Source organism: Balaenoptera ricei, chromosome 20, assembly GCF_028023285.1.
Source record: "Balaenoptera ricei isolate mBalRic1 chromosome 20, mBalRic1.hap2, whole genome shotgun sequence".
Classification (NCBI taxonomy): domain Eukaryota; kingdom Metazoa; phylum Chordata; class Mammalia; order Artiodactyla; family Balaenopteridae; genus Balaenoptera; species Balaenoptera ricei.
The window spans coordinates 55,355,302-55,380,901 of NC_082658.1; the positions used below are offsets into that span (position 1 = coordinate 55,355,302).

General features: G+C 48.8%; 2 protein-coding genes across 4 annotated transcripts; one reads left to right on the top strand and one right to left on the bottom strand.

Annotated features, from left to right (window-relative positions):
- TP53 (tumor protein p53) lies at positions 1-12,910 on the bottom strand. Its single transcript, XM_059909155.1, has 11 exons — positions 12,761-12,910; positions 4,335-4,436; positions 4,176-4,197; positions 3,829-4,086; positions 3,194-3,380; positions 3,001-3,113; positions 2,661-2,770; positions 2,180-2,316; positions 2,019-2,092; positions 1,501-1,607; positions 1-938 (listed from the first exon to the last, which is right to left on the bottom strand). The coding sequence occupies exons 2-11, from the start codon at positions 4,406-4,408 to the stop codon at positions 857-859; spliced, it is 1,164 nt and encodes a 387-aa protein (XP_059765138.1). The 5' UTR covers positions 4,409-4,436; positions 12,761-12,910; the 3' UTR covers positions 1-856.
- Positions 12,090-25,600, top strand: WRAP53 (WD repeat containing antisense to TP53). 3 transcript variants are annotated; one of them, XM_059909152.1, is made up of 11 exons: positions 12,090-12,983; positions 14,216-14,535; positions 14,686-14,784; positions 15,050-15,161; positions 23,239-23,327; positions 23,526-23,616; positions 23,726-23,858; positions 24,424-24,632; positions 24,839-24,942; positions 25,089-25,223; positions 25,339-25,600. In XM_059909152.1, the coding sequence occupies exons 2-11, from the start codon at positions 14,225-14,227 to the stop codon at positions 25,583-25,585; spliced, it is 1,530 nt and encodes a 509-aa protein (XP_059765135.1). In that variant the 5' UTR covers positions 12,090-12,983; positions 14,216-14,224; the 3' UTR covers positions 25,586-25,600. The 3 variants fall into 3 exon arrangements, with proteins under 3 accessions (XP_059765135.1, XP_059765134.1, XP_059765137.1); XM_059909151.1 differs by lacking the exon at positions 12,090-12,983 and having other exon boundaries at positions 13,930-14,535; XM_059909154.1 differs by lacking the exons at positions 12,090-12,983; positions 25,089-25,223 and having other exon boundaries at positions 13,930-14,535.

The following is a 25,600-nucleotide window of genomic DNA, read 5'->3' on the forward strand; positions in this document are numbered from 1 at the left end:
TGGTAGCAAAGTTTTATTGTAAAAGAAGAAATCAATATAAAAATGGGATATAAAAAGGGAAGAGGAGGGGTGCGGGTGACAAATGCAGATGTGCCCTGCAGAGTACAAGAGAAATCTGCCTGAGCATTTGGGGGAAATAAAACAGATCTCGGTAGATACATCAGGGATGGAATCCTCCAGGATGTGGGATAGGGTGAGATTTCCCCTTGGGTGCTGAGGTTCACCAAGAGGTTAGATAGGATTTGGCAGGGCCAGGAGCGAAGGGACTTGGAAATTCCTTCCCCTTACCCAGCCATCCAGTCATAGAAACTATCAAATCATCCACCAAGGGGGACACAGAACCAGCACCCACAAAGGCACTAAGTCCCAGACATCATGTAATAAAAAGATGGTTTGGGGGTCAGACATACATTATTTCATTAACCCTCACAACAAACTCCGTGAGGTAGGTATGATTATCAGCATTTTATAAATGTGGACAATCAAGTTCGGAGAAACTCAACAACTTCAGATAGCTTCCCTGGGTAGTATGGTGGAGAACTGGGCTTCCAACCCAGTGTATGGCTGGTTATAAAATGTTCCTCACATGCAGGAACGTTTTCCTACCTCTCTCAAATTCTCCCCACAGTAAAAACCTTAAAAGCTAAGCTGGAAGGCCCCAGCTACCTCCCCAAAAAACCACGAGTGCAGGCCAGCCTCTTTAGCAGAGCCCCAGGCCAAGCAAACGGAAGAATTCCAGGGTGTTTCTGAGGCACACCTGCACCAAGCAGAGGTTTAAGCACCTGAGATCCAAAAAATGGCAGGGAAGGGGGGAACGAGGGTAGGGGTGTCAACAGGGGACAGGAAGCAGGAGATGTCAGTCTGAGTCAGGCCCTTCTCTCTTGAACATCAGTTTTTTATGGCGGGAGGGAGACTGCCCCTTCTTAGACTTCAGGTGGCTGTGAGGAGAGAGGGGGAGGGGAGATGACATCATCTGACTGAGAAGCTCTGGGCCCCTCTTCCTGGACCTGGGCTTTGAAGGGCCTGAGGCAGGAGCAAGGAGAACTTAAGTTAAAATGGTCACCACCAACGGCGGACGTGCTGACTGAGCACCTTGGGGTACTTGTGGGTATTAACCTCTCAGTCTTCCCTTATCCCATTTGACAAATGAGGAAACTGAGCCTGGGAAGGGAAGTAACAAGGCCACACGGGACTCCTCAGTACTTTGCAGGGCGGAGGATCTGATCCCAAACTCTGACACGGTGTCCTACACTCCCATGGTTATCAGTCCCCTATTTGAGACCCTAGCTCTGAGGGTCTAGGGGTTGTTAGAGATGGCAAAGAAATATCCATGCCCCTGGACCCCCGGGAGGCAGGTAAGTAGAGGAAGACTAAAGAATGTTTGGGCAGGGCTGGGACCCAATGGCAGGGTCCCAGCCTTTTACGTTGAAGGCAGGATTAGAATGGAATCCCATGGCTTTCCAACACAGGAGGGCAGGGGAGGGGACCCGGGTCACTCACCTAGAGTGAGCCCTGCTCTCCCCGGGCTCCCTTCCAGCCTGAGCATCCTTCAGCTCCAAGGCCTCATTCAGCTCTCGGAACATCTCAAAGCGTTCACGCCCACGGATCTGTGGCAGGGAAGGACGGGGATAAAGGAGTATTAGGCAAAATCATAGAAACCGTTTTTATGCTCTCTTTAACAATTTTCTTTTTGGAAGAGGCTTCTTCAAAATGTGTGTTAAGGTACAAGCTGGCATTTGAAGTTAGGCACAACCAGCAGCCATTGTCTCAAGGCACCACTGCCCCCGATGGCAAATGTCCTAAATACAGGCAAAGCAGTCAAGAAGACAATAGCATTTGGAGTGCTAGACTTGAAACTTAAATCTGTCAACCCAGTAATATTAACTACAAGAGTCAAGGCCATGGACAGAGAAACTGGGCTTAACCTCCCATCTGCTACATTTATATTTTTTCTCCCCTTATCCAACCCCCACTGAGTGGTGGCAAGAGCCTGCATCTCTCTCTCCCAGACTTGGTACCTGGAGAGTGAAATATTCTCCATCCAGTGGTTTCTTCTTTTGCGGTGGAGAGGAGCTGGTGCTGGTAGGCAGTGCTGGAAAATAGGCAAGGAAGGGCGAGAAAAGAGTGAATCTTGGGCAGAACTGCACCCTCTCTGCCTCCTCTGGTCCTGCCTGCTTACCTCGCTTAGCGCTCCCAGGGGGCGGCTCAGGGCCAGACTGCCCCTTCTTGCGGAAATTTTCTTCCTCTGTGCGGCGGTCTCTCCCAGGACAGGCACAAACACGCACCTCAAAGCTGTTCCGTCCCAGCAGATTACCACTACCCAGGTAAGAAGAGGGAAGCAGAAGGCGGTAAGGAAGGTGGGCCCCGTCTCCCTGTTCTCCTGTAAACGAGGCCCCACCTACTCCCAACCACCCCCATCCTACATGGAGCCTAAGGTCCAGCTCCAGGAAGATCGAGAAGCCACAGGCTACAGAGATCCCAAAGCCGGAGAAAAGAGAACGGGGAGGGAGCAGCAGAGGAAGTCTACCAAGGGGATGCAGTGAGAGGGGAAGATGGCTGGCAGCACGGGAGAAAGTGGTGAAGGGCAGAGCCCAGGGGACAGAGACAGGCGGAGGTTAGGGAGGAGCATGCCAGCGTGGAGGGCGGCGTGTTGTCCCTACCTGGAGTCTTCCAGTGTGATGATGGTGAGGATGGGCCGCCGGTTCATGCCCCCCATGCAGGAGCTGTTACACATGAAGTTGTAGTGGATGGTGGTACAGTCAGAGCCAACCTGGGAGAGAGCACAGGCCCCAGGTGAGGCTACGCAGCCCCGGGGAGGCTGTTAGCCTTTGTGAGCCTCGGTTTCCTCAGCTGTGGAAGGGGAATAACCCGCCTGCTCTGCACACCTCACCGGGTTGTGGGAGATCAAGGAAGGAGAAAGCCCTCCATCTCCCACCTGGATGGTCACTGACGAACCCCTCTGGCCCCCTTCCCCCAGAGACCCCAGTGGCCAAACCAGACCTCGGGCGGCTCGTAGGGCACCACCACGCTGTGTCGAAAAGTGTTTCTGTCGTCCAAATACTCAGCACGTAAATTCCCTTCCACCCGGATGAGATGCTGAGGAGGGGCCAGACCTGAGAGCAATCAGGGAGGAATTAGGGGTTTGGGGGCTCCGGGCACCAGCCTTGCCCATCCACAGCCCCCCGCTGCTCACCGTCGCTATAGTCAGAGCAGCGCTCGTGGTGGGGACAGCGCCTCACAACCTCCGTCATGTACTCTGACTTCTTGTAGATGGCCATGGCGCGGACCCGGGTGCCGGGCGGGGGTGGTGAGCTGACCCACAGCTGCACCGGGCAGGTCTTGGCCAGCTGGCAAAACAGCTTGTTGAGGGCAGGGGAATACTGGAGGAGAAGAAGGAAGAAGAATGAATGGAAGGTCAGGGGACAAGTACCTAGGGGTCAAATGAACAAACACTGCATAAGTACTGGCTGGAAGCCATGTCCTGTGCGGGGAGGGTAGCTAGAGATGGCACGGTCGGGCGTCTACATCCCAGAAGCTTACTTACAAAAGCCAAAGAATGAATGAGAGTGGAAAAAAAAAAGAAAAAAAGAATGGCCTCACGACAGATGCTGAGAATGTGATGGGAAGGATGAAAACCCAAGGTCAAGGGGGGAAATGCAACTTTGGGACTGGGGTCAAAGGTCATAGACTAACTAGGTAAAATGTAAAAAGACTGACAAAAAGCCAAAGGCTGAAGTGGAACCCTAGAGTTCCGCACAGAGAAACCCTGGGGCACAGGGGCCAGGCATCGAATTCTCACAGGGAAGCCAGCCCCTCAGGGCCACTGACCGTGCAGGTTACAGACTTGGCAGTTCCAGAATGTAGGAAACCTAGACGGAACCCATAGCTGCCAGGGTAGGTCTTCTGGGAAGGGACAAAGGACGACAGGGGCCAGGAGGTGGCTGGTGCTGGGGCGGCTGGGGCGGGGGCAGCTGGCGCAGTAGGCTCAGGCATCTGGGGGGCTTCATCTGGACGTTCATCCAGCCAGTTTGCGACGTCTTCTGGGGACAGCAGCAGGTCATCCACGGCCGGGGAGAGCTCAGAGGACTGTGGACGGGAGAAACGAGAGTCAGAAGGCCAGGTTCTCAGCCCCCAGCTCTGCAGCCCCTGGGCCCTTCTCGCACCCCAGTCCTTACCAGAAGGTTGTTTTCAGGAAGCCTGAAAAACAAGAGCAGAACGTCAGTACTGCTTTTTGCTTCCCACAGGTCTCTACTTAGGGGACTGGGGACTCGGGTGGGGCAGGGTTATTAGAGGCTGAGCAGTGAATCTGCCCCTCCCTCCAGACCTCCACTTACAGTTTCCACAAGTCTGAAAACGTCTCCTGACTCAGAGGGGGCTCCACGCCGAGTTCTGCCTGTGACTCCTCCATTACAGCTCCCTGGGAGGCAGTGTGGCCACTGGGGGGAGAAAGGCGAGGATCCAGCGTGAGACATACCCAGCCCAGGGTCACCTCGCCCTGACGCGAGAGGGAGCCCCGCGCGCAGACCACGCCAGGGTGCTGAGGATCCGCTACGGGGGCAGGACTCCCCCACAGCCCAGGCTGCGGCCTGCCCCACTCCTCACCACGCAGAGAGGGACTTCCAACCCTCCCACCACTGAATCCAGAAGCCTTCCTCAGTGTCTACCTATGTCTGCCCTCCTCTGTGGTAATAAGGATGAAGTAACTCTCAGCCCACTCCCTCCATCTGGGGGAAGATACCTCCCTTGACCCCCCACCCCATTCCCCACCTGCTCCCTTGGGACGGCTCCTCACCCCTGGCTTACAAACCCCTCAGGACCCAGGCCCTGCCCACCTCTTTGATCTTATCTCCTAGCACCCTCTCCTTTCTCTGATGCTTAAGCTCCACTGGCTGCCCTGGTGCCAGAAAGGTTGGGGACCGCTGCTCTACTGGAATATAAACTTCCGCAGGGCAGGGAGGTTGTCTTGTTCACCAGTTATCAGCACAATGCCTTGCACCTGGTTGGGCTCAATAACTGGGGTGAATAAGTGAATCGTCGTACCCGGGCCATGAGCTGGTTATGAGTGGTCAAGGGAGCAAGGGGGACAGAGGGGTGGCTGCGGTCTGGGCCACGGCCCTGTCACCATCATCTCATCTCTCAGGCCAGCTTTCAAATGGTTTCATCATGCCCTCTTTCTTTTTTTTGGTCCCCAGTTCATTTCCCCATATATTTATTCTCGGATTAGTGATTTTTGAACAGGTGTTCATCTCTTTAGAAATACCTGTGCCATGACCGCAGAGTACTCAGATTTCTTTTTGGCATTTGGTGGCATATGATGGGGAAAGTGATGAGGTATATGACAGGAGAGGTACAAGGTGAACCTTAGAGTAAGTAAGACTTTATGCACAGTTCTTTTTTTTTTTTCTCATGTGTGAATTCTTTTTCTTTTTCACACACACACACTGTATTTTATTTTTACAAGAGATAAATAGACTGACACCAAGCATTGTAAATGGATGACCACAACAAAAGCAACAATGATTGCAATTACCAAACACGAAACACACTCATACTATGTCATAATATTGACATTCAATCCAGTAATGCTCCACTGTAACAGCTCCTTTACTTTGCAGTGAAAATTGATTTGTGTATTTTTTGCCTCTGAGTCCTCGTGGGATTTTTTTTTTATTCAAACAGAAAGTCACAAAAATTATAATCATCCTCATCAGTTCACTCAGTCCCATGTAATTAATTTTTTTTTTCATCTTGATCTTTTGTTAGCACCATGCCCTCTTTCTTGATGCCAAATTTGTCATCAGTTTTGCTCAGAAACATGCCCACTGAAAAAGTCCCTGTTCAGTACATTTTTCCTGCTGTCTCAATGGCACTGACAAACACCTCCCGCACCACGCCCCCCAAGCAAGCAGCTCTTTTCTAATCTCCCTTAAGGTTCACCTGCACCTTTATGTTGATACAGAACCTGCTTTCTTGTGTATTTAGAGTGTGCAAAATCCTTTCACGTGGGTTACCTTATCTGTCTCGATAACCACACCTGCCTCTTGACAGGTGAGAAAGTCTCACAGAGGTTAAGCGACCAGCGGACAACACACACAGGTGAGTGAATGAGCTTTTATGAAAAATGACTGTTCAAAGGTCTAGGATTAAGAGGCTTACTTCATTACAGACTAACCTGCAGAGCTCTCATTTGTAATCAGTTAAGTCTGGAGGTGCAGATTTTAGCTGATGAAAGTCCGCCAACTGAGAGGTTGGCAAAGGGCCTCTTATCATAGCTCCCAAAGCTGATGGGGGATGGACTATGGAGGAAGGCAAGAGAGGACAGCAGCGGGACCCCAAACATTTGCCTTCGGGGGAAGGACAAGGGTTCCCCCTGGATCGATGATCAAAATAACTTCGAGACTTTTATGGAAGGGAGGCTCGTGTCAACAGAGATGGGGCTCAGAAGTCAAAAGCCCTTGGTTTGATGTTGTATTGTCACTTAAATTTGCTGCATGACCTCACTTATCTTAAAGCTCCCATGGCAAATGTGGCAGAGCATGGGCTCTGGAGGCAGACAGGCTAGGCCTGCATCCCAAGCTCACCATCTAATAGCTGTGTAACTTTGGGAGGTTGCTTAGCCTCTCTGTGCCTTAGTGTCCTTTGCTCTAAAATAGGGCCCCACTTGTTATGGGAAATATAAAGAGTTGAGAAAAGCACCTAGCACTTAGAGCTCAATAAATGCTTCTCTTTATATGATTATTCCAATTTTATTTGTTCTATATTACCGTTGGAGAGTGAGAGCTTTGTGATTGCGAGGGGGTGGGGCTTTTGTGGTCCTGCCTGCATTCATGCTAGTTCCCCTCCTTCAGGCAACTCTGTTTAGTAAACGTGCCAGGAGGAGCTGTCCTGGGATGGTGGGCCAAGGTCTCAGTCCCACTGCAGGGAGACAGCCCCATGGACATAGGAGGTCTCCCTCTCTCAGACCTCGGCAACAACTGAATTCTCAATGTTTCTTTCTCTAGGAAATCTCTTCAGAGCAGGTACTTCCCATGGGTATGAGCATCAGGGGATCACGATGGTTGTGCGGAGGCAGAACATTTACACTGGAAGCCCTGGTGGGAAGGTAATAAACTCAGCTGGGACTCAAAGGAGGGGCAGGCCTGATGCCATCATAACAATGGCCTATCATAACAATGGCGGCTGTTTATATAGACCTTATCTGGATCCACTTCTTTCAGTGGCTAATCTCATTAATCCTCTCAAAAAGCCAGTAAGGTAGGTGCTATCATCAGAAGAGAGGAACTGAGGTAAAAGGAATTACCCAGGCTCAGAAAGCTCCCAAGGGACAGGGCCAGGGATTTGAACCTGGGCTGTCTGAAGCCACACCCAAGCTCTAAATAATTATGCTCCTCTGGCTCCACCCAGAGTCTGATGTAAAAAAAAGTTTTGGCTGAAAGCTATGTGATTGGGGAAAAAAAAAAAAAATTTGATTCTGGGAAGAAATAAGGCAGCGTCTGGTAAAACTGAAAACACATACATTTTACTACTCCGCAAAACCACTTCTAGGTGGACGCCCTAGAAAAGTGGTTGCAGGCGGCGACAGAAGGAGTCTTGCACAAAAATATTCATGTCATTGTTCCTAATGGCAGGTGACAAGAAACAACCTTACTATCTATCAATAGGAAATAGGTAAATGAAACGTGGTGTATTCATTACAGTGGTTTAGGGAAATGAATTATCTGTATATGTAATCCAATACAGCTCAGAAACATGTTGGGTGAAAATACAATTTGCAAGAAAAAAGCAAAACACAGTAATTTGGTTCATGGAATTTAAAAATATAAAATGAGGGACTTCCCTGGTGGTCCAGCGGTTAGGATTCCGGGCTTCCACTGCAGGGGGCACAGGTTTGATCCCTGGTCGGGGAACTAAGATCCGGCATGCTGCGTGGCAGCACAGGGGGAAAAAACCAAAACAATATATATATACATATATATAGAAATATGAATATATATAATGACTATTGCTTATAAACGTGTATGTAAAAGTATGAAAGACAAGCAAGAAGAATAAAAATTCACAAAATCTATGATAGTGATGGTCTCAGGGAGAGGGGGACGTATGTTTAGGGTACTGAGGGTAGAGTCAAAGGGGGTTTTAGCTTTATTAACAAAGAAAAATTTAAAAAGATGGTATCCATACATTACTTGTGTAATTAAAATATGGACAAAAATAAGACAGAATGTTAAGTGTTAAAATTATTTGGTGGGGATATGTGTTATGTTACTTTTGTACCTGTATTTTTCCAAAATAAAAAATATCTAAAAAAGAAAAATAAATAGAAATTATTTATTTCTAAAATTTTAACCATATAAAAAGGTAAACAGAAAAATGTCCCAAGTACCCATCACACAGCTTCAAGAATAACGTTCTTCAACATTCTGCCTTTATTGTCTCATCTATACCTCTAGCCACTCCCCACAACACCACAAATGTTTTTGAGGTAAAACTTACATAGGTTGAAATGGCATCATACTATTTTGATCACAAAACTTGACAAATTTTGATACAGATCTGTAACCCACCCCTACCAAGACAAAGATGTTGTGTTCTCTGAAAGTTTTATGTTCAGGTCTATTAACCATGTCAAATTAACTGTTGTGTATGGTGTGAGGTAGAGGTCAAAATCCATTTTTCTGCTTCAGTTGTTTCAGCACTGTTTGTTGAAAGGCTTTCCTTTCCCCACTGATTCACTTCGGTGCCTTTAGAAAATCATTTGACTATATTTATGTCTTTTCCCATACTCTATTCATTGGTTGTTGTCCTACTGTAGCTTTACAGTAATCTTTTTTTTTTTTTAAATTAATTATTTATTTATTTATTTTTGGCTGTGTTGGGTCTTTGTTTCTGTGCGAGGGCTTTAGTTGCGGCAAGTGGGGGCCACTCTTCATCGCGGTGCGCGGGCCTCTCACTATCGCGGCCTCTCTTGTTGCGGAGCACAGGCTCCAGACACGCAGGCTCAGTAATTGTGGCTCACGGGCCCAGCTGCTCCGCGGCATGTGGGATCTTCCCAGACCAGGGCTCGAACCCGTGTCCTCTGCATTGGCAGGCGGATTCTCAACCACTGCGCCACCAGGGAAGCCCCCCTACAGTAATCTTGATATCAGGTATTTTAAGACCTCCAACTTTGTACCACTGTTTCATTTCGGAATCAGCTTGTCAATTTCTACAAACAATGTTTTAAATCATTGAGTTAAATCATTCTGAAGAGTACAGACACCTTAACACCAATAAGTGTTCTAATCCACGAATACGGTATCTCTCCGTTATTTAAATCTTCCGAAATCCTCTCAGCAGTATTTTGCAGTTTTCAATATGGAGCTCTTGTCCATCTTTTGTTAAATTTATCCCTGAGTATGCCATGTTTTTGACTTTGGATTCAAGGTTGCTATTATATAAAAATACAATGTATGTATATTGCCTTTGAAACTTGTAACTTTGCTACAATCACTTGTTAGTCCTCACAGTGTGAAAATGAATTTTCTATTAGGACTTCTTGTGTACACAATCATACCATCTGTGAATAAAGCAATTTTATTTCTTCTTTTCCAATTGTTATGTTTATTTCTTTCTCTTGCCTGGTTAAGACCTCTAATTTACAATGCTGAAGAGGCCAGAGTCAAATCTTTTTCTAGCTCCTGATCTTAGAGGAAAATCATTCACTCTAGTCTGTCACTATTAGGTATGTTGTTAATGGTAACTTGATTGGGGGTGCACTTTACCAGGAAGTTTCCTTTCCTAGTTTGCTGGGAGGTTGGTTTTTCTTTTAAAATCACAAACAGGTGTTGCATACTGTCAACAGCTTTTTATGCATCTATTGAAGCTGATCATAGGATTTTTACCCTTTAATCTGTTAATGTGGCAAATTACACTGATTTTTTTTTTTTTTTTGATTGATTTTTGAATGTTAAATCAACGTTGCAGTCCAGGGATAAACTCTACTTGGGGACGATATATTTATCATTTTTATTTATTACTAAGTGTGATTTGCTAAAGTTTGTCAGGTTTTTGCATATATATGCTGACAGCATTATGCTGGCCTCATAAAATGAGTTGGGCAATGTTACTTCCTCTATATTCTGAAAGAGTTTATGTGAGATTGGTTTTGTTTCTTCCTCAAGTATCTGAAGCGAAGAACAAAGGATAGGAAATACCACTAAGACAGCAGATTTAAACCCAAATGTAACAATAATTGCATTAAATGTAAATGGACCAAGCACTCCAATTAAAGCAATTCAGTGGGGAAAGGAAGGCTATTTCAACAAGTGGAGCTAGAACAACTGGATATCCATAAGAAACAATAAAACAGAACCTTGACCTCACATCATGAAAAATTCTTAATTAATCAGTTAATTAATTATGGCTCACAGACCTAAGTGTAAAACCTAAAATTAGAAGGTTCTAGAATAAAATATATGAGCAACTATAAGAGAATATCTTCATGACCTTGGTCTAAGATTTCCTAAACAGGTCACAGCAACCACTTAAAAGAAAAAAGAATCTTCTGTTCCTCTTAAGAGGTGTTAAACAAACAAGCCAGCAACAGGTCAGGAGAAAATACATGTATCTGACAAAAGATACACTCTTCCTATCCAGAATGTACACATAACTTCAACACCTCAACAACACAAAAAGCAAATACACCAATTTTAAAAATGGGGAAAAGACTTCAACAGTCTCTTCACATATAACACAGAAATGGCCAATAAGCACATGCAAACTGTTGAACATAGTTAACAGAGAACTGCAAAATAAAACCACAATGATGTGCCACATTAGAGAGACTGACAAACCAAATCCTGAGACAGGATATATCCTGCTAGTGGGAGTGTAAAACGGTACAACCACTTTGAATAATTAGAACTTTTTAATAGAATTAAAAATATATATATAGATCTACTCCTCACTCTATGACCCAACAATTCCACTCCTAAGTATTTATCCAAGAAACAAAAAAACATGACTACAAAAATAATTGTACAAGAATGCTGATAGCAGCTTTATTCAAAATAATCTCAAATGGGAAACAACTCAAAGGCCATCAAAAGGAGAATGGATAAACAATCGATGGTTTATTCATTCAGAGGAATATATTAAAATAAAAAGGAGCAAAATACTGATACACTGATACCTGCAATAAAATGGGTGAATTTCACAGATATTATGCTGAAGGAAAGCAGCCCGACAGAAAGGAGCACAAACTGTACGATTACATTTATAAGTAGTTCTCCAACAGGCAAAAATAATCCATGGTGACACAAATCAAAATAAAGGTGGGGGTCAAAGATAGGGAAGAAGCAAGAGAAACTTGTACTCTGATAGGCGGCGGGTGTAAATGCTACCCCCAATTTAGAAAAAAGCACGCAAGTACAGCGCACAGTGTCTGGTTCGTAGCAGGTGCGTGGTGGGTGACCGCGCCCTAAACGATGAAAATGCGGGAAAAATGGATACGGGTCAGACTTCGCGCGGGGTCCGCCGCCTCCCGCAGGCCAGAACTCGCCGGGACTGGAGAGCTGCACAGAAGACCTCGGGCCCCGCCCCTCTCCAAGCCCCGCCCCTTCCGCTTCAAGACGTTCACTCTGCGTCCGAAATGGGAATGGTTCAGCCCAAAGCCGATTACAGAAGAAATTGTTTCTCCGCCACAAACAAACGACCCATCGTTACACTCTTTTATCGTTTAATGCTCAGATGTACCCATTCTCGAAAATACCCAGGGTCTGCCCTCAGACACTGCCGTCCCACGCAATGGTAGCGTCCGCCTGGTTAGCAGTCGACCGGGATGGAGCACACCATTCAAAGAGGGGGGAGGGATTGAGGTTTGCATGAAAACGAATACCTCTTCCTTTCCAAAAGCGGTAGCTAAGTAGTCCAGGAGGGGAAAAAAAAAAAAAAAAAAAGTAAACGGGGTTAACAGCCTCCCTCCGCAAGCAATAGGAACTAGTCTAAAAGACCTTTTCTCTTTCTACTTCCCTCACATAGGGTGAATAGTGGTCTGTTCCGAAAAAAGAAACCGGAAATGCTCCTGCAAGTGGCAGAAATGTAAATGTAGAGTCAAACAATAACAGGACTCCCGGGCCTCTCAGGCCGGGTTAGTTCTGCCGGGCTTCGCGGGCAAGTCTCTCATTTAGCACGTCCCACTTCCACGACTGACAGTCTTTAACCGGATTTTCTCCTTCTAGCGGAGCCACGGGCAATTTGGAAAGATCACTCCAGGAAGGACAAAGATCCGGAAGTTATGGGACCTTAGCAGCTTGGCCTTCCCGGATCACCCCGAATAACCACTTCGGAATGGAGCCCGAGGTTCCACTGGGATGCCATACGCTCTAAAATCCCGAGCCACGAATCCCCAAAGTTCCGAGATCCGAAAGTCTCAGACCCTGATGCTTTGTGCGTTTTATTTCGGAATCCCCCACACCCTGGGATGGGGTGGTGGTGGTTGGAAGAACCCCTTAGGCCGGCTCAAGTTTCCCCAAAGCCCCACTCCCCCGCCCAAGTGTTCAGCTTGGAGTTCGGTTGGTCCTAACATCCCCATCATCTACACTCGGGCCTCCCAACATTGCATTCCTCTGTTGGTGCCGCTAGCCAAGCTTGCATTCCCCCCCAAAATCGCTAAATCCCCAGTGCCCCGCCCCCAGCCCCCTCTATTCCCCCGAGCTGAAAATACACGGAGTCGAGAGCCCGTGACTCACAGAGGACACATGAGGCTCAGTCAAGAGCTTACCCGAAGCTCAGGGGAGCGTGTCACCGTCCTGGGATGCACGCTCCGAGGCTGGACGCCAGGTGACCCCGGACCCAAGCTACTACCTGCGGCCAGGATGGTGGCTCTGGACTTTTGAAGAGCTCAAAACTTTTAGCGCCAGTCCGGAGCACGTGGGAGGGGAAAATCCCAATCCCAGCAACCCTCGCGAGGCTCCTGGCACAAAGCTGGACAGTCGCCATGACAAGTAAGGGCAAGCAATTCCCCTGCGGGCGGAGGCGATGGGAACTGAGATTAGGAGAGGAGGGTGCGGGGAGAGTCAGGATTCTCTCAGTATTGGTACTGTAGCTACTGAGAATTTGGGGTGGGGAAGTTCGACGAGCCAGAGCCGTGAGGGCAGAATTGGTGGAAACCATTTTGGTAGAATTCTGCTACTGTGTCAAATATGAAGGTGAAAGGAAGAAAGCCTTTGCACTTGTCATTCCCTCTGCCTGGAACACTCCTCTTCCTAGATAGCTGGATAGTTTTTACTCAACAGCTAAAATGTCACCTTTTAGGAAGGCTTTCCTTAATGTTCCAATGTAAGGTATACCCGCAGATACGCTATATTACACCATCTTGTTTAATTTCCTTTACAGCCCCTATCACTTTCTGAAATGATTTGTTCCTTGCCTTGAATACACAGCAACCTAAGCCTTAGGAGGGCAGAGACCTTTTCTACTATCTTATTCATTGTTGTATTTCCCAGTGCCTAGTACAGTACTGGGTAGCAAGTAAGAGTTCAGTAATAAATATTTATTGAATGAATGAAAAGAGACGGAGGTCTGAAGAATTTAGCGAATGAGATGCAAAAGAGGCTTAAAACCTGTAAAATCAAACATAGCGCTAGCGCCCTCTGCAGGTGGGGGAGAGGAGTAGGTGCTTTAAGAATGATCGCGGAAGACCGCAGGGGGAGCTCAGGCACTTCTCGCCGAGGCAGAAGCCTTTGGACTACAACTCCCAGCAGCCACTAGGAGCCCCAGGGCTTGATGGGAACAGTAACCCGTGACTTGTTACGTCCCTACCCTGTCCCTCCGTGGGTCGCCCGCGAAGTCTGATCCGGGATGCGGAGGTCCAATGGAAAGGTGTGTCCAAATCCCGCGAGAACAGGTGGCTCGTAGCGACCGAGCTGGCTGAAGCGCGCCGTGCTTTCTAACGTTGCTGTTCCGCAGTTCTCCTGGCCTTCTGCCCCCTCCCGGGGGAAGAAGGAAGGCACTGGTGGGTTTCTCCAGTTCTGCATCCCGATCCGTGCGAACTTTGAAGCAGTCTCGGCCGTTCCGCGGGCCCGGCAGCTGGTAGCCCGCGGGAAGAGGGCTGCCTGGCCGCGGCCAATGTCTGCCGCCCTTCCTCTGCAGTATGAAGACACCGGAGGCGCCACTGTTAGCTCCGGACTGCCTTCCTTCAGACCGGGTCCCAGCTCCAGCCCCTCTCTCTCCTCAGGCTTCCCCGATGGATAAAAATACGGACCCTGAACTGATGCCACCGACACCCGATGGCGATGATCCGCCCGGGGTGTCCGCAGATCCCATGGCTGTCTCAGCTGTGTCCCAGGAGCTGGAGGAGGGGGACCCAGCTTCTCTCTCCATTCCCCTGGAAACAGGGTTTGGTATTCCTAGTGGGTTGAGCCCTCGAGTCGAAGAGCAAGAACTTTCTGAAAATGTGAGCCTTCCTGCAGAAGAAACGAACAGGCCAGAGTTGGGGCCCGGAGAAGACGTGGAAGGTGTGTCTGAGGAACCCGCTCCAGAGGATGAGGGATACACGTAAGTGGTGATACCGGTTGGCTCAGGAATCTGTGGAGATTGGAAGTGTGAGATATATTTTATTCGCCAGTCCTCAGCCCCACTTCTCCAGGCGCATTTCCACTTTGCTTTGGTGAACCCAGGTTTTTTGTTCCCCCATCTTCCTTCCAGCGTCTGGAACTACAGCTTCTCCCAGGTACCTCGGTTTCTCAGCGGTTCCTGGTCAGAGTTCAGCACCCAACCTGAGAACTTCTTGAAAGGCTGTAAGTGGTAAGTAAGCATAATGGGGCAGGGAGATAATCACGCTCAGGATTTCCACCTTAAAACACCCCAGTTATCTGGGAGAAGGATCCACCATGGTGGGAGAAGGAGTAAGAATTCCTCTGGATTGAGTTTAAATTTCATTTATGATTGTGTGTCTTCTACTTTCTCAAGGTCTTGGGGGTGCTTACCTATCCCAGAGGTCAGCTCAGCCCTAGTCCTACACGTGGGAAATACAGGTCTGTCCAGCTTTCTAACTCTTTCCTACTCCTAGGGCCCCTGATGGTTCCTGCATCTTGACCAATAGTGCTGATAACATCCTGCGGATTTATAACCTGCCCCCAGAGCTGTACAATGAGGGGGAGCAGCTGGAATATGCAGAAATGGTAAGGGTAGGGGCTAACTCTGCCCCTTCATCAGACACTGCGCATTTAATTCCTTCCTGTAGACGGAGAAAGTACAGTCCACATGTTTCCTGTTCACAGGCAGGACATTTCTTCACCACGAGGTTCCACAGGTAGCATTTTCTACCCTGAATTCTGAAGTCATTTAAAGAGGTGTTTGTCCTTCTTTAGTTAGGAATATGTGTTTTCCGTAAAAGAGTAGTGGATTTCTCACGGTGGTTTTTAATTGACTTACAGGTATTTATTGAATGACTACCAGTGTGTCACTTACTGTGTTTGGTGTTGGGATAAAGTAATGAATGTGACAGATGAAGAGCTGCTTTGCTTTCTTGTATGGGACATAGACAACAAACGTAAACCAATAAATAACCAAGTTCATTACAGGTTATAATAAAGGCTACGAAGGAAATCAACAGAATGAGGAGAGACTAACTAGAGGATGCCGCTTTAGATAAAACGGTCAGGGAGGGGCTCTCTGAAAAAGAGACATTTGAGCTGAGACCTGAAGGATGATGAGATCAGTCACGTGAAGAGTTGTAAAAAGAGCGTTCCAGGAAGAGGCAAAGATGCTACAAAGACCCAGAGCTGGGGAAGAGCTTTGTGTGTTCAAGGAACAGAAAGAAAGCCAGTGTGCCTGGACCAAGGCCAGTGAGGGGGAAAGTGTGGTGAGGGTGGAGAGGTGGCTGGCAGCCACATCTTGTCAGATCTTGTGGGAAGGGCATTTGGAGTGTTTTTGGGGAAGCCGTGGGAGAGATTTTAAAAGAGAAGAGCGAAATGATGGCTGAATTTTAGAGAATAGATTGTGAGTGGGCAAGAGTGGAGACTCATTAGGAGACATTTATCATGGTCCAGGCGAGAAATGATGTTGGCTTGTGCTAGGGTGGTATCAGGCGAGATAGATGGGGGTGGATTTGAAGTATATTTCATAGGACTTGGAAGTCAATTGGGTGGATGGGGGTACCATTTACTCAGAGGATATGAAGAGGTATTGGGACAGAAGTCAAGGGTTTTTAGGTGCTTTATTTTTTTTAGTTTTTAAAAATAAATTTATTTATTTATTATAAATAAATAAATATATTTATTTATTTTTTGGCTGCGTTGGGTCTTCGTTGCTGTGCATGGGCTTTTCTCTAATCGCGATGAGCGAGGGCTACTCTTCATTGTGGTGGCTTCTCTTGTTGCAGAGCACAGGCTCTAGGCACACAGGCTTCAGTAGTTGTGGCACGTGGGCTCAGTAGTTGTGGCTCGCGGGCTCTAGAGCACAGGCTCAGTAGTTTTGGCTCATGGGCTTAGTTGCTCCGCGGCATGTGAAATCTTCCCGGACCAGGGCTCAAACCCGGGTCTCCTGCATTGGCAGGTGGATTCTTAACAACTGCGCCACCAGGGAAGTCTGAGCTTTTAGGTACTTTAAATGTGAAATGTAAAGCTAAGGAGAGACTTTGAGAAGGGCGCTAGGGGTATACTTTGGAAGCAGGAGAGCATGTCGATGGTATCTTGTGTCTTGAGAACGGAGTCAATCTTAAGAGAGAGTGTAGATGGAGAAGAAGGCTCAAGCAGAGCCTGGAATACTCCAGCACATGGAGGTGGGTGCAGGAGAAATTATAAGAGTGGAGGCTAAGAGTCATGTCTCATACTGTTGAGGGTGAGGGCAAATTTAGAGAATGACCCAAGAAGACATAGTGACCTTGACGAGAGCGCTTTCAGAGAAGTGCGGGAGGCAGAAGGTGATTAGGGTAGGAGGAAGAGAGAATTCTTTGGAAGTGTTTTCCTGTGAAAGGGAGCTGAGAAATGGAATGGTGACCGGAGGGAATGTGGGGCTAAAGAAGGGTGAACAAGATGCTTCTGTGAGGTCAGGATTACCCCGGAAGAGAGGGAGGAATTGCTGCTGTTGTCAGGGATGGTGACGAAGTCCCTGCATGGCTGGGTGAAGACAGGATCCAGAGCACATTGAAGGACTAGGCTTTGACAGGCGCAGAACCCTTCCTTGCCGTGGGAAGAAAGGCAGAGGATGCGTTCAGAGGCAGCTGTTTGGTCGTGGGAAGATTTGGGTGTCTCTGTGTCTTGGCTTCTCAGTGAAGCATAAAGGGGATGTTATCAGCTGAAGGCAGAGGGTTGTGGGGAGAGAGCAGAAGGTGTGAGATGATCGGTCCTGGGGAGAAGAAAATCAAAACCACCAAGGAATGCTTGGCGTAGAGTAGCATTTGCTATTCTTTGCTCAGTGCCCACTAGAAATTTGTTGTCAACCATGTAAAGTGAGACCAGTTAGCATGGTTAGATGGTTAGCATCTTTCCCCAGTAAGGTGACTGTAGTTTCTTTGTTTGTAAGATGAGGATGATAATAAGAGCACCCACCTCATAGAGTTGTGGCGAGGATTAAAAGAATTAGGGTAGGACTTCCCTGGCGGTCCAGTGTTTCAGACTCCATGCTTCCACTGCAGGAGGCACGGGTTGGATCCCTGGTGGGGGAACTAAGATCCTGCACCCTGTGTGGCACGGCCGAAAAAAAAAAAAAGAATTAGGGTAAAGTGCTAAAAATAGTGCCTGGCATGTAGTCAGTGTTCAGTACAGGCTAGTAGTCCTTGGTGTTAGTTGGATGCAAGCACGGACTAGAAGGGAATAGAAGGTCTGGCTGGGGTTTGCCAGGAGAGAAAGACCAGGGGTTTTTCGAGAGTGTCTGCAGGGATACTTCGAGAGTGTCTGCAGGGGTACACCTGTTGTGCTTGACCAGAGTGTAAAGTGGGTGAGAAAATGGATTGTGAATGGGTTTCTGATGAAGCTGAACAATTGTGGTGGAAATGGCAGCGCAAGGGAGCTGGGTGGGTTGGAGATGGTGGTCAGAGATTGTGGTGATGACTCGACTGTGGGAGTGGGCGGCTGGTGTAGAGTGAGGGCCGCGGCCGTGGGTGCTAAGGAAGTCAAGGAATGGCAGAGGCCAGGGTGTTGGGTGTTTTTATTCATTCTTTCATTGATTCATTCATTCAACAAGTTTTCATTGAGCGCATTCTATGTGCCAGGCCTGTTTTAGCTGCTGGGGGTCAGTCAGGAACAAAACAGACAAAAGTCTGTGTCTTTGTGAAGCTTCTATTCTAGTGTGAGAAACAGGCAATAAAGAAATAACACAGTGAAATATATATCTGACAAGTACCATGGAGAATGATAAAGCAGAGAGGAGGACCGGGGGAATTCATTGCAATTTAAAATTTTAAATTTATTTATTTAGTTAGTTTTGGCTGTGTTGGGTCTTCGCCTCTGTGTGAGGGCTCTCTCCAGTTGCGGCGAGCGGGGGCCACCCTTCATGGCGGCGCACGGGCCTCTCACTGTCGCGGGCTGTCCCGCTGCGGAGCACAGGCTCCAGACACGCAGGCTCAGCAGATGCGGCGCACGGGCCTAGCTGCTCTGCGGCACGCGGGATCCTCCCAGACCAGGGCTCGAACCCGCGTCCCCTGCATTGGCAGGCAGATTCCCAACCACTGCGCCACCAGGGAAGCCCCATTGCAATTTTAAAAAGGGAGGTTGGGGACGTTCCCTGGCAGTCCAGTGGTTAGGATTTGGTGCTTTCACTGCCATGGCCCCGGGTTCAATCCCTGGTTGGGGAACTAAGATCCTGCAAACCGTGCGGTGCAGCCAAAAATAAAATAAAAATAAAAAGGGCGGTCGGAGAAGCCTTCACTATTCAGGTGACATTTGAGCAGAGACCTGAGGGAGTCAGGGAGTGAACCAACGTGATAGTTTGGGGAAGAATATGCTGGGTAGAGAGAACTGCAAGCTCAAAGTCCTGGTGGAAGTGCACGTCACCAAGAGTAACAGTATTTGTGTGGAGTGAGAGACTGAACCAGGAGATGAAAGTCTCAGTGAATGAGGGAGGGAGACAAAAACAGGTAGCTAGTGTGATGGCAGGAACTGCAGAGGAGGTGGAGTTTGGGGAGGTGAAAAGATTTGGAAATGACAGTAGGGAGCAAGGTTGACACCCACCCACCTCCTGTCCTTGATGTTTGTACTGAGGAGGGGAGTGAGAATGAAAGACATTTCAGCCTGAGAAAGCCACGGCGTCGGGCAGGTCCAAGTGGGTGGACAGGGCATTCCGAGAAGATGCAAAATAAGGGAGTTTGAAGATTCTAGAGTGGGAATTTCAGGGGCCAAGGGGTAAGGATTGGGGGGGCAGGGAGGAGTGTGGGATTGGGGCCGATCAGGGAGTGTGTTGGGCAGCGAGCAGGTGGTGGTGGTGAGACCAGATGGCCCAGAAGCCTGGGACTTCTTTAGTGCCTGAGGTTTGTGGGAGTGCGGGTCTTGATGGTGAAAGAAGGGTGAGTTCCGGGGATGGTCCTGAACGCCTGCCTAACCTGCATCTCTGTGAGATCGGAGGCTGCAGACATGTGAATTCTGTGTGCAAGCTGTAAGGCACTCCTAGCCCTGATTCCTGGAACAGAAACCAGTGGTGTCCAGAAACCAGGGCTGGGTGGGCGTGGCGCAGCCATCCTGAAAGAGTTCAGGAGTAGGGGTAGTTAGAGGAGACTGGAAATGTGAGAGTTCCAATATTTTTTGTACACATTCGTTTGAGAGAAATGAGAATGTTAAAAAGGGAAAAAGGTGGGAATTCTCTGGCGGTCCAGTGGTTAGGGATCGGTGCTCTCACTGCCGAGGGCCCAGGTTCAGTCCCTGGTCAGGGAACTAAGATCCCACAGGCCGCATGGTGTGGCTGAAAAAAAAAGGGAAAAAAGTCATTGTTACCTACCACTCTACAAGATTCAGCCCTTTAAGTTTTTCTACATTCTTCCTCAGCTCTGTCCAAGTACTGGAGCTTTCTGTGTGGTTGTAACTCTTTGGTAGATGGTTTTGTACACTGTGTTTTTTCTTTTAACAATCATATCGTAAATGTTTTTCACGGTGCTCCAGTGTTCATAGTTATGTTTAATGGTGTATGGTATTTCATTGACTGCCTATGATAGTTTTCTTATCTGTTCACCTGTTTTGGACTTTTGGGTTGTTTCCAGGATTTTTATATCATAAATTATTTTTCAGTGAACATCTCCATGTGTTTTGATGGAGATTCTTCAGAGAATCAGAGAAATTTTACAAGTAAGAAACACCCTAGGTCAGAGAGAATCAATATCTTTTTTTTGTCTTGTGATACAGATCGTCAATTCCTTTTCGAAAGCTTTTTGTGCTGCTTATTCTTTTTTCAATTATTATTTCTGCTGTTGGCAATATGAGTGTACCAATTCTATCATAGCCTAAATACCTAAATATTCATTAGACATTTTCATTTTTAATGTCTGCAAGTTTAGTATGGAAATGGACAACATTTGTATAGGTGGGGAAACTGGGGGAGGATATTTTGGGGTATTTTCGTACATCTGTGTACTGCTTCTTCCCACCATAGTTTCCCAATTCCTCCCCTCCCTTCTCCACCTTTTCACAGAGCTTTCTGGACCTCCTGTTTCTAACTCCCCACTTCTTCCCTGAGTATTCTCTGTATCCCGTGGCTCTTGCCTGAGGCTTTCCCTTTCCTGTACCCTCTCTGGGAGAGACTGTGCATCCTCTGTGCCCTACATATCTCAGGTTGGGGAGGGAGTGTCCTCATTCCCAAATGCTATATCCAGACAATTGCTCTTTCACTTTGTAAAAACTTTTCCTTTGACGCTTATGCTGTCTGATTCTCCCTAACTCACCGAGGACATTGGCACCTCATAGCCTTCCTATGCACCCCAAGTCCTTCCACCATCTTGGTGACCTCAGGTATCCAAACCAGAAGCCAGGGTCTCCTCCTTTAATCTTCCTTTTCCCTAACCCCCACGTCCAATTAATTACCAAATCCCGTCAAGTTCTCATGATCTTCCTAATCTATCCACTTCACTTGACTGCCTCTGTTTTAATTCAAGGTGCTATTGTTTTGGGCCTTATGTTATTGGAACGGTCTTCTGTTTCCATGTTCCCATTAAAACATTTGACTGCTGATTGTACACTAGGTGTTGGGGAAACAGTGGTGAGCAAGACAGACATGATTCCTGCCTTCTCAGATGGGTAGGCTGTAGCGTGGAGGGCACAGAGGGCTCTTGGAACGTGGAGCAGGGCACCTGGCTCAGCTCGAGGGGTTGGGGAGGCTTCCCAGTGGAGGAAGTGTCTAAGAGACCCAAAGGATGACTAGGATTCAACCAGGAAGAGTCGCTGGAGGAAGTGAAGGAAGACTATTCCAGACTTGGAGACTAGTGTGCATGAAAGTGTGCAGTTCAGGAGTGTAGGGAGTTGGCACTTTCTAGGAACTGAGAGTCAGGATGATGGGATGTGGAGCTATTACAGGAGTGAATACAGGGATGAGGGATGAGCCTGGAAAGGTGGGTATGGGGTAGACGCCTGGTAAGGGAAGGCTTCATAGGAGATTGGGTTTTATACTGAGGGTTTTGGGGAGGCATTGTAATGTTTTATGCAGGAGAGTGACGCTGTACAGGATTCCAGGAGCCTCAGTGTGGTTGCAGGGTGGAGAATGGAGGGGCAGATTGGAGTGTGGGGTGCAGGGAGGCTGGGGAAACGTGTAGAAATGCTAACAAGAAGGCAGTGGCTTCACGTGGGATTGAAGGCAAGGGGACAGGTTCAAGCGAACCTAGGAGGTGCAATTGGCAAGCTCTGGCCTTAGGTTGGACCAGGAGAGGAAAGGGAGTGAAGGGTAGTAGTAGTCAAGGTGCTCAGATTTCAGGCTTGAGAACTGGGTGGGGAGCCCAGGAGGAGCAGCAGGGTCACAGGCGGCAGGGGCTGGGTCTGTTCCAGGCAAACTGAGTTTGAGGACCCTGTGGGATGCCCCAGTGGAGCTTTCCCCCAGGCAGTCGGATGCAAGGGTTCAGGGTGGAGAAGTGGACCCTGCATTCACGGCTGGGTGACATCACCCCGAGGGCCAAAGGGGTGACGTCACCCCGCCAAAGGACTGGTATCCAATGATGTAAAGATTTCCTTCAAGTCACTAAGAAAAAAACAGCAACCTAGGAGAAAACTGAGCAAAAACTATGAAAAGGTGCCCTTAAACACAAAAATGTCTAACTTCACTGGTTAGACATTGAGAAACGCCAGTTTATATCATAATGAAATACCATTTCACAGCCTTCAAATTGAGAAAAATTTGAAAGTCTGACAACACCAAGAGGATGCAGAGCAACAGGCGCTCGTACACGCTGCCGGGGGGAGAGTAAATGTGGATGAGCGCTTTGGGAGAAACGTGACATGATCTAGTAGAGCTGGCAGAGCGCAGACTGTAGAGCCCAGTGATTCCCTCTTTAGCAGAAACTGCAGAGAAACCCTCCCACACGGGTACCAGAATGTTACAGCACACTAGCCAGAAATTGGGAAAACACCAGTGACTGTCAGTAGAGAGGGATGGGTGAGTGGAGTGCTGTACAGCAGGGAAGATGCATGAATTTGAGCTCAGTGTGTCACCGTAATCTCACAATCGCGGTGGAATGCATACAGCTTGCTACCATTCCTATTAAGTTTAACAGCACGCAAGACCATGGTATATATTGTGTTTTTCTCTGTCTGAATGTATTTCTAAAGAAATACACAAGAGTGATAAATTCAGGATGGTGTTTACCTCTGAGGGAGGGTTTCACTGGGAAGAGGTTTTAACTGTTTGGTAGAATATTTTGTTTCTTAAGCTACGTGGAGGACTCACAGGGTTTGTTTGGCTTTGTTTTAATACTTCTTTGCTTGTTTGAACTGTTCAATAATTTATTTTAGAGGATCAAATGGCGCCTGGTAGGCACTCGGTAGATATTTGTATCATTGGTTGGTTCTTTGTTTCTGGGTTGGGATATTACTTGTTTCTTCCTCTCTAAGTGTTGAAAAAGCAAAAGGGTAAATCTGCATGGCTTTTGGTGGTCCAAGTCTGATGTTAAAGTCTGAGCTAAACCTTGAACTTTGAGATCAAGATCCTGTTCTTCATATTTACCCTGTCTGCCTTCTCCTGCCTGGTTAAGTGCCCACAGAGCATCTCCCTCTGCCATAAAACTGCTAGATATCCAAGTGGGCCTCCTTTTCCCGCCAGTGACCCAGGCATCCCCGCATCTCTGTCCAGGCCCCCGTCCTTCGAATGGTGGAAGGCGACACCATCTATGATTACTGCTGGTATTCTCTGATGTCTTCAGCCCAACCAGACACCTCCTAGTAAGTGATGTCTTTCGCCTCCCCTCCCGGCCCTCCCATTTCAAGGAGACCCTCCACTGAGAGAGTCAGGGGCTGCCAGGGGTCTCGGGAGGAGGAAAGCTTGCTGTGCCCTTCAGATGTGAGCTGAGAGGGCCGGTCAGTTGGCTTCCTCCCCTTCCTTTGACAGCACTGGGGCCTCAGTGTCCGTGTCTCTCTCAGCGTGGCCAGCAGCAGCCGGGAGAACCCGATTCACATCTGGGATGCCTTCACTGGAGAGCTCCGGGCTTCCTTTCGCTCCTACAACCACCTGGTAGGGACCTCCCTGCCCAGCCCCAGGGCTCGTCCTGGCCCAGCTCTCCTTCCTTGAGAATGGCTGAGGCTCTTTGCTAGGCCTATTTCCAGCCCTTTCCCGCCCCCAGGACGAGCTGACGGCAGCCCACTCGCTCTGCTTCTCCCCGGATGGCTCCCAGCTCTTCTGTGGCTTCAACCGGACTGTGCGTATCTTCTCCACGTCCCGGCCCGGCCGCGACTGTGAGGTCCGAGCCACGTTTGGTAAGCAGTCTGTGCCTCCGAGGGAGGAGGAGAGAAAAGGGCCCAGCCACGTGCAGGGGGGCCTTGTGTGAGCCAGGGGTTCACATGCAGGGGGGGGAGGCGGGGGTCACATCATCCTCAGTACAGCCCTGTGGGGCAGGTTGGGCCCAGTGGGCAGGGAAGAAAACAGACTCAGGGAGGGGACGAAACTTTACCTCTGGGTAAAGAGCTGATTCACTCCTGAGCCCCCTGCCCTGTACCTTTTGGTCTCCAAGATCTTGGTATCTCCAGGAAACTGGAGGTGAAGCTGATTCCGTTTTCCTATAAGCCTTCAGCTTTCCAGCCCTTCAAGGAAAAACAGGTTTGAGAGGGAAGAAGTGGGGCTTGGGCCTTTAGGTCCTTTGCAGGGGATGGAAGGATCTAGGGAGCATCAGAGGTCTTCATCCTGCTTAAAACGAATGGGGTGGGGGAGGCACTGAGTCCAGCACATGGGCTCTGGGACGGGAGACAGAGGTGCACCTCTGATTAGCGTGGTTAATGCCAGGTGCTCTTGCCCTCTCCCCGACTTTGTTCCTTCCCTTTCTAGCAAAAAAGCAGGGCCAGAGCGGCATCATCTCCTGCATAGCCTTCAGTCCAACCCAGCCCCTCTATGCCTGTGGCTCCTACGGGTGCTCCCTGGGTCTGTACACCTGGGATGATGGCTCCCCTCTTGCCTTGCTGGGAGGGCACCAAGGGGGCATCACCCACCTCTGTTTCCACCCCGATGGGAATCGCTTCTTTTCAGGAGCCCGTAAGGTAGGGATCATGTTCTGAGATCCCAAAGCAGGGGGGTAAAAGGCAGGAGTGGGGGTGTAGTCTGTGCTGTGTTGGGAGATGGGCATGGGAGAAAAAAGTCAACCCAGCTAAAGGAGTGCTTATAAAACTGGAGGGAAGCAGGCATGTGTTGGGAGTGGGGGAGTGGAGGGTGGAAACGATTTTAGGCTCCTGTTCTTTGTCCTTAGGATGCCGAGCTTCTGTGCTGGGATCTCCGGCAGCCTGGGCGTCCACTGTGGTCCCTGAGTCGTGAAGTGACCACCAATCAGCGCATCTACTTTGATCTGGACCCGTGAGTGACTGTGGGTCCTTCCTGCCCAGGGCCTCGATGCCCCCAGGGATGCCAGAGCCCACCTGTAGGGTCCCAGCCCCTGACCGTGAAGGGTTGCTGCCCCAGGTGATGACTGCATGCCAGCAAGCCTCTCCTCTCTTCCCCAGGAGCGGGCAGTTCCTAGTGAGCGGCAGCACTAGTGGGGCTGTCTCTGTGTGGGACACTGGCGGGGCTGGGCATGAGGGGAAGCCGGAGCCAGTGCTGAGTTTCCTGCCCCAGAAGGACTGCACCAATGGAGTGAGGTCATAAGTTAATTCTACAGATTTTGGGGCTTGGGCTGGGGAGAAAGGTAAATCTCTGAGGGAGCAAGCATCCTGGCTCATGGTGCTGACTGGCGCCGCCCATCTCTCCCTACAGCCTGCACCCTAGTCTGCCTCTGCTGGCCACTGGCTCCGGTCAGCGTGTGTTTCCGGAGCCCACGGAGAGTGGGGACGAGGGGGAGGAGGAGGTGGACCTTCCCCTGCTCTCCATGCGCCACGTCCACCTTGAATGTCAGCTTCAGCTCTGGTGGTGTGGGGGCGGCCCGGATACCAGTGTCCCTGATGCTCACCAGGACGAGAAGGGACAGGGAGGGACAGAGGGAGGTGGGCGTGAGTTTATATAAAAAGGTTTTATATGA

Coding starts and splice junctions, on each gene's coding strand:
- WRAP53 (XM_059909151.1), top strand. CDS start 14,132: ATGAAGACACCGGAGGCGCCACTGTTAGCTCCGGACTGCCTTCCTTCA. Junction 14,785..15,049: donor TTCTTGAAAGGCTGTAAGTG/GTAAGTAAGCAT, acceptor TCCTACTCCTAG/GGCCCCTGATGGTTCCTGCA. Junction 23,328..23,525: donor GCCCAACCAGACACCTCCTA/GTAAGTGATGTC, acceptor TGTCTCTCTCAG/CGTGGCCAGCAGCAGCCGGG.
- TP53 (XM_059909155.1), bottom strand. CDS start 4,408: ATGGAGGAGTCACAGGCAGAACTCGGCGTGGAGCCCCCTCTGAGTCAG. Junction 2,771..3,000: donor TGCCCTACGAGCCGCCCGAG/GTCTGGTTTGGC, acceptor GCTCTCTCCCAG/GTTGGCTCTGACTGTACCAC. Junction 1,608..2,018: donor GAGAATATTTCACTCTCCAG/GTACCAAGTCTG, acceptor TCCCTGCCACAG/ATCCGTGGGCGTGAACGCTT.